The sequence below is a fragment of the Gymnodraco acuticeps genome, unplaced genomic scaffold (assembly GCF_902827175.1).
Source record: "Gymnodraco acuticeps unplaced genomic scaffold, fGymAcu1.1, whole genome shotgun sequence".
Classification (NCBI taxonomy): domain Eukaryota; kingdom Metazoa; phylum Chordata; class Actinopteri; order Perciformes; family Bathydraconidae; genus Gymnodraco; species Gymnodraco acuticeps.
The window spans coordinates 147,131-159,155 of NW_022990178.1; the positions used below are offsets into that span (position 1 = coordinate 147,131).

Consider the following 12,025-nt stretch of genomic DNA (forward strand, 5'->3'; position numbering starts at 1 on the left):
TTTTACACTTTTTTGTGACAAGTTCTGTGTGTTAGTAGGATTCTCTGAGCAGCTTTTTACACAAGAAATAGTTTAAATGTTTTGCTTTAAATGTTAATGAGGCTGGTAGTGAATCGAAAGTAAGCCATGACATGTATGCAATCAGATGGGCATTAGTGAAAAGTGTCTACAAAGGTCAAATGCTTTATAAAATGTAAAGATGCAATGTTTTTTATAAAAGCTGAAGGCATATTTGAATATGACTGCAATGGGATTTGACTACTTAACTAGCAAATAGAGGTCATTTAATGTCTCCATGTATTTAAACACAGTGAAATATACATATACTAACAGCAGAGAAATAATCATCATTCATTACCATAAACAGGTGGTACATGTTCACAGTAGTAAAAGCAACTCTTTTAAGGGGACATATCATAGAAAAGATACCTTTCCAGTGCCTGTGAAAGACATTTGTAAATCTGGAGTGCATACCAACCCTCCAACTGTGAAATAATACAAAGAAAACAGTCTGTTTTTTGTGAAAATGCTTTTTTAGGAGGCGTACTCAAAGAGAAAACAGCATTTCAGACAGAAAGTGAATACAGGTATTGTCAAACAGGCATTATGAGAAATATATATAGACATTGTATTTATTGGGATAAGCCCCTTGAGATGCACCATCTCGTTTTCAAGGGGTCCCGACAATAGCAACAACTTACAGACATACATAAACAAAAAGACAAAAAGCAAAACATGACAAACAAGACAAACCACGTACAGTCTGTTAAGTAAAATTCAAGTAATACATTCATTCATACAATTTGAGAGACAGTCGAGCAGATCAGTTTCATCAATATCAGTTTCATCAATAACAAGTGCAGACCAGTTGAAAGTGAGATGATAATGTTTAAACATACCCAATGATGCAAGAGATCTAATAGCAGCAGGTCAAGTATTCCAGTCTGTAGGGGCTTTGAACATGAATGCTCTTATGCCAATAGATTTTTGCAGAGGGGACAGAGAAATAAATCTGGACTGAGTGTCTAACTTGATGATTTGGCGAGTAGGGTACAAAGTACTGCTCCTGTTGTCTTCGGGTCAAATCTGACCGATTTACTACTTTCATCAATCATAACTTTTTTGTTTTGCATTCGATTGCATTTAGGCTTTATGATATCCTTCACAGTAGACATTTGAATCAAATTGCTGATCACCACTTTCATTGAATTTTGGATGATTTAGTCAACTTTGAAACACCCATGGTGTTCCCGGTCAAAACTGACCGCCATAAAGAAAAGGAATAAACACACACACACACACACCTACTCTAGATGTGTTCCCCCCCTTATGTGCCAATCCCCCATGTGAATCACACCTGGCAAACACACACAGAACAATTTGATACATTTCCCGCTCTTATGTGCCCATCCCCCACATGGATCACACCTGGCACACGCAATATATGTTCAGTGTCTATTCTTTGTATATTTACTGCAGTTTTTCATGTATACCAGTAGTCTGTACAATATTTACAGTTTGAAAGGGTGTTAAATGAAATTTGGTGATTAATGGTTTTTGTGTAAATGTAATAGCAGTTAAAACAGGACAGGTCAAATTTGACCGCAAATACCAAAGTAAGGGGGGGGGGCAATAGGAGGGTTAACTACTACAACCCTAACCCATATAAAATGTTTTTTGAGCATTAAAGCATGTAAACATGTTTTAGTAGAAACCTCAAATGCTGTGATATGTCTCCTTTTAAGACGATGCTTAGAGTAGAAACGTGGTTGTAATAGCACTGAGGCACAGGTTGTAAAACCCACACTAGATTTTATTAAAATTAAAAATAGATATTATATTAAAACCTGATTAAAACCAGGGGAAATGTTATGCTTCCATGACGGTAACACTTGACTGTTCTCTTATGAGTGCACATTGATGCTTTGTTGATTGTATGGCCCGTTGTAATAAAAGACTTCTATTAAATAAATCAGCACTTCTGTTTTAATTTCATTGCAATATATATTCTTTATAAAATTGCTTTTTTAAATGTTATATTTCACCCAAATCATGACCTCTTTTAAAACATTTCCGGCAAGTGTTCTTAAAGACACTTCTAAAATCTCTTACATTTTCGTTGTTTTAGCAAATATACATATACATGCCATTAGATCCTAATATGCTGTGCTATTAATAAGCTCTGAAGGCACTTTTAAATTAAGTTTTAAAGGTCCCATGTCATGGCCATTTCTACTGATCATAATTCCATTGTTGAGGTCTACTAAAATAGATTTAAATTGTGCAATTTTCCAAACTCACATTGGTTTCTCATACAGCATCTCTGTATAGTATGTGTATTCACTCTGTCCTAAACGGCTTGTTGGAGCTCCTGCCCCCTCCCTGTGAGCCCAGTGTGCTCTGATTGGTCGGACGTTGCGAGGCTCGCTGCTCAGTGTGCTGGCTTACTGGTGTGGTTTCCGGGTCGGCGATACAGCGAGAACAAGCTAAACTCATCCTGAGCACACACAAACACTCACAGCCGAAGTCAAAACAATAAGTGTGGCTTGATATTGAGAAAGAAAAAGGTTTATAACGCTGTGAGAATGGGTCTGCGGAGAGCGTTTCTCCGCCATCCCAACTCGTCTATTACCAGCGTTCAGGGAGCTCTATGCAAGTCAATGGGACTCCCTGTTAGTTGAAAATGTACGCTAAAGGTCCCCCCACTGCATTTGATAGTGACGCCAAGGGATCCTGGTGTGTGAGGAGCTCCACGGATTGGTTACGTCACTTGGTTCCCGGAAGAAACAAATGGAAAAAGAAATCTCCAACGAGGCGTTCTGGGGCAGCATCGACAGGTCTTTTCTGTGTTAGAGTTTTACTCGCTACAGGGCGTACTTTGAGGGTTTGTGACTCTGCAGACCGTTTACATGCAGAAAAAGCTACATAACACACAAAGGGACAGGTAATAACCAGAAAAGCATGACATGGGACATTTAAGTTTTATTCAAGGGTTTTTAAAATGTTTTAATGAATATTTAGGGTGGGACTTATCATAAGCATGACCATACTTCATTCGGATATCTTCATATATTTTACCTTTACCAATTAATTTGCCAAGTGTAATTAAGATATTTCATAGAGTTGTCCATAGAGTGCTGCAGTGAAGACTTATTTTTGTAAAGCAACCAGGAAGTGAGCATCACAAAAGGCTCCCTCAAAAAAAAGTTATGGATTTTTCCATTGAATTTTGGAATATTGTAGAAATGTAGATAATAAGATCTGTGGCAAACAAAGGTTTATGATACTTTTATATTTTGTTCAGCAGGATCATCTCAACATATTAACACGACTTTGTGATTAAGCACAAAGACAATCTCCTCAAGTAATCGTAATCTATAAAGTATCTGGATCACATGACTTTTCGTCACCACCGCTAAGCTGAAGGCGGCTAATGTTTGGCGTGATTTCAGTTGTCCCGTTTTGCCATTTGTTAGCATCGGCTGTTTTTAAGACTTATAGAAGCTTCAGACATTCACCAGTTGGGTATTTACTGACATATTTTATGTTGTAGAACAAAGAGTGGAAATATTTTCAGCTTCTGTTGACCATTGAAAGCAGAGGTTAAATGCTGACTCATTTCCGGGTTAGGACTCATTCCTGCAGCTCTCATTTGCTGTTCAGTCAGACAACTCACGTGTTTCTTAATATGTTTATTAGAAGCAGCATATAGTTTGAGTTTGGCATCTAGACTGAACATTGAGTGAAGATTAGATAACTATTCCCCGAGCCTACAGGTGGAAGCTGGGGTGGTGGTGGGGCAGGCAAGCAGTAGCAACATGAACGTAGCAATAGCAAGTGAACACAGCAGCAGCAGCATAGCGAGGCAGAGGCAGGAAGACCTGGCAGCTTCAATAGAGCGGCATGTTTAGGAGAATGTGTTTGGTTGGTTGTAAGAGGGACGAGGTGCGTCACGAGTTAATGTATCATTGGTGCTCGAGTTGACTGCCTGAACTAGCTCGCAGGCTTCGCCCCATTTTTTTATCACATTTCTAGAAATTGTACAGCCCTTAAAGATCACCTATAATGTAAAATCCACTTCTTCATGTCTTTTCTACATCAACATGTGTCCCCTCTTCTTCATGTCTCTTCTACATCAACATGTGTCCCCTCTTCTTCATGTCTCTTCTACATCAACATGTGTCCCCTCTTCCTCATGTCTCTTCTACATCAACATGTGTCCCCTCTTCTTCATGTCTCTTCTACATCAACATGTGTCCCCTCTTCTCCATGTCTCTTCTACGTCAACATGTGTCCCCTCTGTGGAAAGAGACTCTGAAAGTTTCAGGAACAAAGATTCTCTCTCTTTTTGATCCATTTATATAAAAACCTGTCTGAAAATGAGCTGATCAAATTTTGGCCACTATATGATGTAATAACGATGTTTTGTCTTGTGTAACCATTAGCCAATCAGCAACCAAGGTAACCCCCCCCCCCCCCCCCCACACCTTATCACCTGAATCTCCTCCTAGAGCACCATTGAGTTCTTTGTAACCAAATATCTCTCAGAGGGGCGTGGGGAGGGGCTCCTTATTTTCATCTAAAGTAACAGACAGAGAATCAGCACTTTTGAAACAGGGCTGAAACAGAGGGGATTATGGGTAATGCTGCAATGATCTGTTTGGTGTTTGGAGACAAACACTTCAGAGACATGTTTTGTTTATATAATGTATTGATGAAAAACAGTATAATAGGGGACCTTTAAATGTTCTTGCACCATGGTGTCCATCACGTGACCATCCTCATGGTGACGCAGCCTCTGAGGGGCACCGGGCAGGGGATGGCGTCCTCCACCTCGAGGCAGGTGTCTATGTACGGGTCCATCAGCATCATGTTGGGGAATGCTTTGTTGCTCTTCCTCTCGCTCAGCAGGTAAATCTGCCCGCTGACGGTGGTGCAGCCGCAGTAGAACTTCCTGTCCAGACACTCTTCATCCTGCACCGTCCACTCGTCCGTCTCCACATCAAAACGCAGCGCCTGGCCTCCAAACAGGTAGAGGGCCCCGTTGAGCTCTGTGGCGACCAGGTCATATCTGTCAGAGGGTTCAAATAAAGAAAAGTAAGGCTGAAAGGAGAAGCTATTTGGAAACAAAATACATATTAAGGAATACTGGTCTGTGTCAGGAAAGAGGGTTCCTATAGATTAAGACAAATTACATTTTTTTATATTTTTTAAATGCCCCTTTAAAGGTGGGGTAGGTAATTTTGGAGAAACCAGCTCGAGTGCGCTAGAATTTGAAAATACACAGCCGGAAAAAATCTGCCACTTCCTCACAGAGCCCCTCCTCCAACACACACGAACGCGCACATGACCAATGAGGGCACGAGATAAGTTTGTGCACAGATGGAAGGCTGACAGGCAGGTAGGCCATCCAGTTATTTTAGCCGGGCCGGCTCAGATGATTGGTCGTGCTTTTTACAGCGCCACGGCTTCCACAGACGAAATATTTGTATGGATTTTTAGTCAAAGCACTTAAGATATTCATTGCTATCGGGATATTAAGAGCATTCCATGGAATACAACAAAAAGTGTATCTCGAGCCGGTTTCTCAAACTTACCTACCCCACCTTTAAATTTAGGACTATATCCAAAAACAGATCCATTACTTATCGGCATAAGGAGGATTTTTCTCATTGGTTTGTGTTAATGTAAAATATGTGTTTTGGTGCAGTACAAATGTTGAACTAGTGTGTAACATAACACAAATGTATATAATATATGAGTTTTATCCAGATCTGCATGAAACTATTGCAAGATTTGGTTCTTTCATTAAACCATTTGGTTAGTTATTATATATTTTCAATACTTTTAAGATTTAAAACGCATTGTGAGAAAAATAAGATTTATAAAATCCTACTTCCCATGTGTGAGCATTTGTGAGACTTTTAAGATAAGATAAAACAAACTTTATTAAGGAAACAATTAAAGGGGAATTCAGGTGTCAGAACGGAAACAAAAATGTGTGTAACAGTATGAGTAATAATAACAAGACTAGGGTAAGGAGTTGCTGAGTTGTGTTTTGAGTCTAAAGTACAGTACTTATTGTTATAGTTGTATGTAGAGATGAAGCCTTGGTTATGACATGGATTCAATCATTTTAATACTTATTTTTCAGATGAATTCAATACCTTTCAAGACTTTTAAGATCCCAGAAAACGCCAGAAATCAAAACTAAAGAGAAACACTTCACCCACCGTGGAAATGGAGAGTATGAGACCACGTCCCACTGGTCCTCCTTCACCCTGTACCTCTGAACCCCCGCGTACACCTCCCCGTTCTCATCCAGTCCGCACGCCACGTAGATGCAGGAGTCCAGAGCCACAGAGGCGGCCCTCTCCACGGCTCTCACCATCGGGCTGACCTCCTCCCACTCCTCTGACCCCAGAACCAGCCTCTCCACGTCCCCCAGCAGCCCCTCGTCCACGCTGCCCCCCAGCACGTACAGCACAGAGTCCAGACCCGCGGAACAGTGGCTGTGCCGGGCCGTCTGCATGGCGGGACCCTCCACCCAGACCTGGTTCCCACAGTCAAACATCCGGACCCAGTCCACGCAGAACCACAGGACGTCCCGGAAGTGTCCGCCTGTCACCACCACATTGTCTCCTACATCGTGAGAGAATCAGAACAAAATTAAGAAGTGTTGTATTAGGAAAATGATGTTTAATGTCCAATAAGTAGGATTTGGTATAGGTCATTACTTATTTTGATGATGTATTATTCAAATGTCAGAATCAGAATCAGGTTTATTACCAGGTAGGTTGACACGTACGAGGAATTTGACTTGATGTCATGGTGCATATACATAAAGTAAAACAACAATTAAAAACACAGATAGAGAACTATAAAAATATTTAAAATAATACAAAATATAGTAAAAATAAAATTGAATAAAATATGGAATATATAACGAGATAGCATGTTTTCTGTTGAATCAATAACCTATATCAAATAATCACATGCTCTACTCTGTTGATCAGTAAGTGGTAATGTACATTTGTGGTAGAAACATTAATGCCATTTAGAGATAATTAGCATATACAGTATCCTCACAAGGCTTTATTATGGTATGTAACTGAGACAACAGCACAGGGCATTCGGCCTTTCATGTAAGAACAAAGACAGAACATGGAAATACATACATGTACACATAGCACATAAGAGAAATACACATTCAGCCCCTCACCCATCATCAGTTTCACAGGGACCCTCATCTTCATCACTATCATTCACATACCTACTGCAGCTACTGAGTACTGTGTGAGGTTCTTCCTCTGCAGGGGGGGGCAGCTCTGCCACCGGCCACTGAGCGGGTGGAACTGATAGAGCGGCTGCTGCTCCGTATCGTGGGGTCCGCCCAGAACAAAGAGGGTCTCTCTGGCCCTGGCCCTCGTCATCGACCTGCCCATGGACCAGGACTCTGGGAAATGTTCATTCAGCATGCAGATGAGCTCGGCTCTGGGGTCGTTGCTCGTCATTTTCACTAAAAGTTGAGTAATGAACGGTAAAGAGAGCGACTCCGGCCTCACTAACTGAATCAGCTCCAGGAAATGTTCCTGTCTTTTGGGGTCAAACGACACCCAGCGTAGGGTGGCCTCCAGGGCTGCATCATCTGTATGGATGGCAAGGTCATCGCAAGCAATAAGGTCTGCTACGGACTCCTTAGACAGGGACAGGAAGTCCTCTTCTGAGGTGATAGCAGAGAAGTGTGTGAGCGCCACATTGCGAGCAGCGTTGTGGAGCTGAGTGCAGCCCAGGCTCCAGGCGTAGCTCATCATCCCCAGACAGTTACTGAGGTGCAGCTCGCGCTCCAGGAACTTGCAGCACAGCAGCCTGGCTCGCTCCAGTTGTAAAAAGTCTGCCGTCTCAAGGATCCCCAGAACATTCTCCCTGTCCAAAACTAGTTTGGAAGTCTTGCTGTAGTCCATTAAAACCCTGAAATGCTTCACACTCACACATTTAATCTCTATTCTCCTTTTGCTGCTCTCTAGGCCCCCGCCAAAAAACAGAGCCCTGAAGTAAGGACTCTGGAGGGCGAGTCTTTGACGGTTCACATAGAAACTCTCTCCTTCTACCTGCAGAACTGCGTCAGGGATCACTTCAGGCACAGAGTTAGTCACATGTAGAGCAGATTCGTCCTCCTTAAGTTTGTCTATCTGTTCAGAGAGAAGTGTGAATTTAAAGCTCTGAGGTTTCAGCTCAGGCTCGGCTCTGCCGGCCATGTCAAAGCCACACCGAGGGTCTTCTGCACAGAGCCTCGTCTAGTTTACAACACACACCAACTGGTGGTATTAATAGATCTCCCTCTGACAGACTGCTGACAAATGCAACCAGGAAAAGGAGGTCAGTTTGAAAAACACATGCTAGAAATGGTCAAATGTAGAGTATTCCAATTCATTCAATATTGTCTTTATATTATTTAGATACTCAAGTGCAGGGGGGTCAAACTCAAATACACATTGGGTCAAAATAAAAAAAATGTGTACTAGTCGAGGGCCGGACTGGTTCAATGTTTATTGCAGAACTTATTGAAATGAACTTATTGCACATATTAAACCTGGAACTAACACAGCTTAAATTATTGCCTATAAAAACAACATTAAACATTAAATAATCAGTTGCATTCATTTCTTATGGCTCTATCTGCAGCTTCTCCAGAGTCATTTCTTATGATTACATTTTCCCACAGGCCAACAACAGCTTCAACAAAACTATTTCCCTCAAAGAGAAAACCAAACATGCCCTGTTGTCCTGAGAGAAAGTGCAGAAGGAAACATCCATTAAACTCAGTGTGCTGCTCTGTGATGCTAGTTCAGATACTTGGCATCTCATCTTGGGTGCAAGTTCATCAATGTTTGGGCTCAGGCTCTGAGCTGAGGAGACCCTCAGGATGGAGTGAAGGTGTGCGTGCAATATACCGGCGGGCCAGATCTAATAGGAATTTAAAATTATCCTGCGGGCCGAAATTAAATCCACCAAGGGCCTGATTTGGCCCCCGGGCCTTGAGTTTGACACATGTGCTCTCGTGATATACGTCTTTTGTTTACCTTCTATCCATATATCCATCTAGCTATCTATCTATCTAATTTAGATAGCTTAATGTAAATTCATTGATGAATAAATTCCAATAATTTGCCCCTTGTTTACAAAATATTAAGAAACTGATGTCAGCTGAGGTGTTCATCACTTTGATTGGTGAAAAAATGTTGGATTTTTTTTAAAACAATACAAAAAAATGCTAAATAACAAATTTTGAAAAACGATATTAGAAAAAAAAAGAAAATCCAAATAAAAAAATCCAAAACATGATAAAAAATATATTTTTTAAATCAAGAGAAACCTCCAAGCTACGGTCCCTAATCATTGGGGCTGCTGAGCTGGCTAGCCTTACAATGTTGAACAAAATAATTTTCTAAAAACACAACAAAATGAATAAATAATAATAATATTTTTCTTTAAAAATAATAACATTAAAAAGTGAAATCAACCAAAAGGAGTAGGGGGACGAACCCCCTAGAATCTCTCTGGGGAAAAACATATCTAAAAAAAAATAAGGAGGAAACGTATCTGCTAAGATTAAGAAATATGATACATTGGGTCAGGGAGACTTCTATATTATTGAAGAGTTCATAAGATAATTTCTATTTTTGCGGGGGTACATCATTCTGGTCCATCCTCCAGTACAGCAGGTGGCGATAATGCGCCTTTAACGCTGGTTGCCGTCCACAATAAAAACCATAGAAGAAGAAGAGAAACATGGCGGTGAGTTCGTGTTTTGTTAGCTTTCATTCCAACTTAACTTCACCTTTCTATCTTTACACATTATAATGAGCATATTAAGACAGCAATTGTTTATGATGAACATGACCTGTAATGTGGATGAAATACTCGACAGTTGGGGGGCGTTTTTGTCGCATTTGCTAACTTGGCTAGCCGAGTAAAGCTAACATGTGACTTAAAAACACATTGTATCTGTTTCTTTTGCAGGATAAAGAAAAGAAGAAGAAGGAGAGCATCTTCGACTTGTCAAAATACATCGACAAGCCGATCCGTGTTAAGTTCCAAGGAGGACGAGAGGGTAAGAGCATTAATACTGGTGATGAAGAGCTAATGCTAACACAATCAGCCGGTGCAAACATTAGCTTCATGATTGGGATTTGTTTCTCTCTTAAACAGAGGTGTAAAGTAACTAAGTACATTAACTCAAGTATTGTACTTATACTTTTGAGATACTTGTGCTTTACTTGAGTGTTTCCATTGTATGCTACTTTGTACTTCTACTCCACTTCAATTCTGAGGTAAATGGTGTACTTTTACTCCACTACATGTATTTGTATTAGTTACTTCACAGATGTGGATGAATGATGTGAAATATAATCAAGTGTTAAATCAGACTTTAGTTCCACCTGGAGTAAATCCACCAGCTACCCTGCAGTATACAAAGCCATTCAAACTAGCTGCACCTTTACCAGCTTTGAGAACACTTTCATGATCAATCATTATAAAACATATCATATATATTATTCTGAAATGGACCAATCTGCACAGTGACTACTTTTAAGAATATTTTGATGCCGATACTTTTGTACTTTTAGTTGAGTAACATTTTGAATGCAGGACTTTTACTTTTAACAGAGTATTCCTACACTCTGGTACTTCTACACCTCAAGTCTTTTAATTGATCCTGACTAATGTGAACTCTACTCTGTGTTTCCTCTCAGCCAGCGGTGTTCTGAAAGGATTCGACCCTCTGTTGAACCTGGTGCTGGACGGCACAATCGAGTACATGCGTGGTAAGTTACAAACTGTGCAGGAAATGTATACTTTTTATTCTTTTCAGTTACTTTTATTTTGAATGCTTACCGTGTCAATTGGTGATCACATGTTAGCTGTCTTAAATAGGGTACACTTTCCAAAAATAACGTGTGTACTTAAGTTATTCCTTACATCTGAAGTTAAATGATAATATGTGTGTACATACAGATCCAGACGACCAGCTGAAGCTGACAGAAGACACCCGGCAGCTGGGGCTGGTGGTCTGCAGAGGAACCTCCGTCGTGCTCATCTGTCCTCAGGACGGCATGGAGTCCATTCCCAACCCCTTCGTACAGCAGCAGGACGGCTAACACATGCACACACTTCACATTACACACACACTTCACATTACACACACACACTTGAACATCTGGTGGAGTTTTTGTTTGAATTGTTTCTAAACATAACTGTAATAATGCGTCCGATAAAGTAATTTTCTGTTGAGAATCATTTTAAGTTGATCAGCGAATGGGCACTTGAAAGCACTTCACTGTTTGTCCGCTCCGTGGTGTGCACGTTTTTGCGGAGATTTGAGTTAAGAGCCCACACTTTTGGGAATACCATTTTTCTTTTCATTCACAATAAGAACCTTTTTACTATTCTTTGTTTTTTTTTGATAAAATAAAATGAAAAATGTTTGTTCAAGATGTTATTCCCTCTTGTTCTTGTACTCATTGGTTGTTTAGATGGAAAACTCGGATGTAGGAATCCAATTCCGTGATTTTTAAATGTGACCCAGAGCGCCATGAAAGTTGTAGTCAAAGCTGGTTTTAGTCGACTACAACAGAAAACGTTTCCGTCAACTTGTAGTCATTCAGAACAGCGCTGCTAGGATCCTGATGAGGGTGCGCAAATATGATCACATCACCCCCATCCTTAAAGCACTACACTGGCTCCCCGTGGAACTGAGGATCGAATTCAAGGTCTCCGTCCTCACCCACCAGTGTGTCCATGGAACTGCCCCTCCCTACCTCAAGGAACTCCTCACCTCCTTGCGGACCACCCGCTCCAGCAACTCCAACCTCCTCAGACCCCCCAGGACCAAGCTCCGTACTATGGGAGACCGGGCCTTCTGCTCGGCCGCTCCCAGTCTGTGGAACGCTCTACCCGACCACATGAGAGCACCACAGACCGTGGAAGCTTTTTAAAAAAAGGCCAAAACCCATCTGTTCAA

At 41.0% G+C, this 12,025-nt stretch overlaps 2 protein-coding genes across 2 annotated transcripts; one reads left to right on the forward strand and one right to left on the reverse strand.

Annotated features, from left to right (window-relative positions):
* Positions 1 to 4,636: 4,636 nt before the first annotated feature.
* On the reverse strand, positions 4,637 to 8,265 carry LOC117547206 (kelch-like protein 23). Its single transcript, XM_034217777.1, has 3 exons — positions 7,274 to 8,265; positions 6,234 to 6,642; positions 4,637 to 5,071 (listed from the first exon to the last, which is right to left on the reverse strand). Exons 1-3 carry the CDS (start codon positions 8,256 to 8,258, stop codon positions 4,768 to 4,770), a joined length of 1,698 nt encoding a protein of 565 aa, XP_034073668.1. The 5' UTR covers positions 8,259 to 8,265; the 3' UTR covers positions 4,637 to 4,767.
* A 1,463-nt stretch (positions 8,266 to 9,728) lies between these two features.
* lsm7 (LSM7 homolog, U6 small nuclear RNA and mRNA degradation associated) lies at positions 9,729 to 11,496 on the forward strand. Its single transcript, XM_034217778.1, has 4 exons — positions 9,729 to 9,798; positions 10,024 to 10,114; positions 10,758 to 10,829; positions 11,020 to 11,496. The coding sequence occupies exons 1-4, from the start codon at positions 9,793 to 9,795 to the stop codon at positions 11,160 to 11,162; spliced, it is 312 nt and encodes a 103-aa protein (XP_034073669.1). The 5' UTR covers positions 9,729 to 9,792; the 3' UTR covers positions 11,163 to 11,496.
* The last annotated feature ends 529 nt before the right edge of the window (positions 11,497 to 12,025 follow it).

Coding starts and splice junctions, on each gene's coding strand:
- lsm7 (XM_034217778.1), top strand. Junction 10,115..10,757: donor GTTCCAAGGAGGACGAGAGG/GTAAGAGCATTA, acceptor GTTTCCTCTCAG/CCAGCGGTGTTCTGAAAGGA. Junction 10,830..11,019: donor CACAATCGAGTACATGCGTG/GTAAGTTACAAA, acceptor GTGTACATACAG/ATCCAGACGACCAGCTGAAG.
- LOC117547206 (XM_034217777.1), bottom strand. CDS start 8,258: ATGGCCGGCAGAGCCGAGCCTGAGCTGAAACCTCAGAGCTTTAAATTC. Junction 6,643..7,273: donor GTACTCAGTAGCTGCAGTAG/GTATGTGAATGA, acceptor CTCACGATGTAG/GAGACAATGTGGTGGTGACA. Junction 5,072..6,233: donor TCATACTCTCCATTTCCACG/GTGGGTGAAGTG, acceptor ACCCTCTGACAG/ATATGACCTGGTCGCCACAG.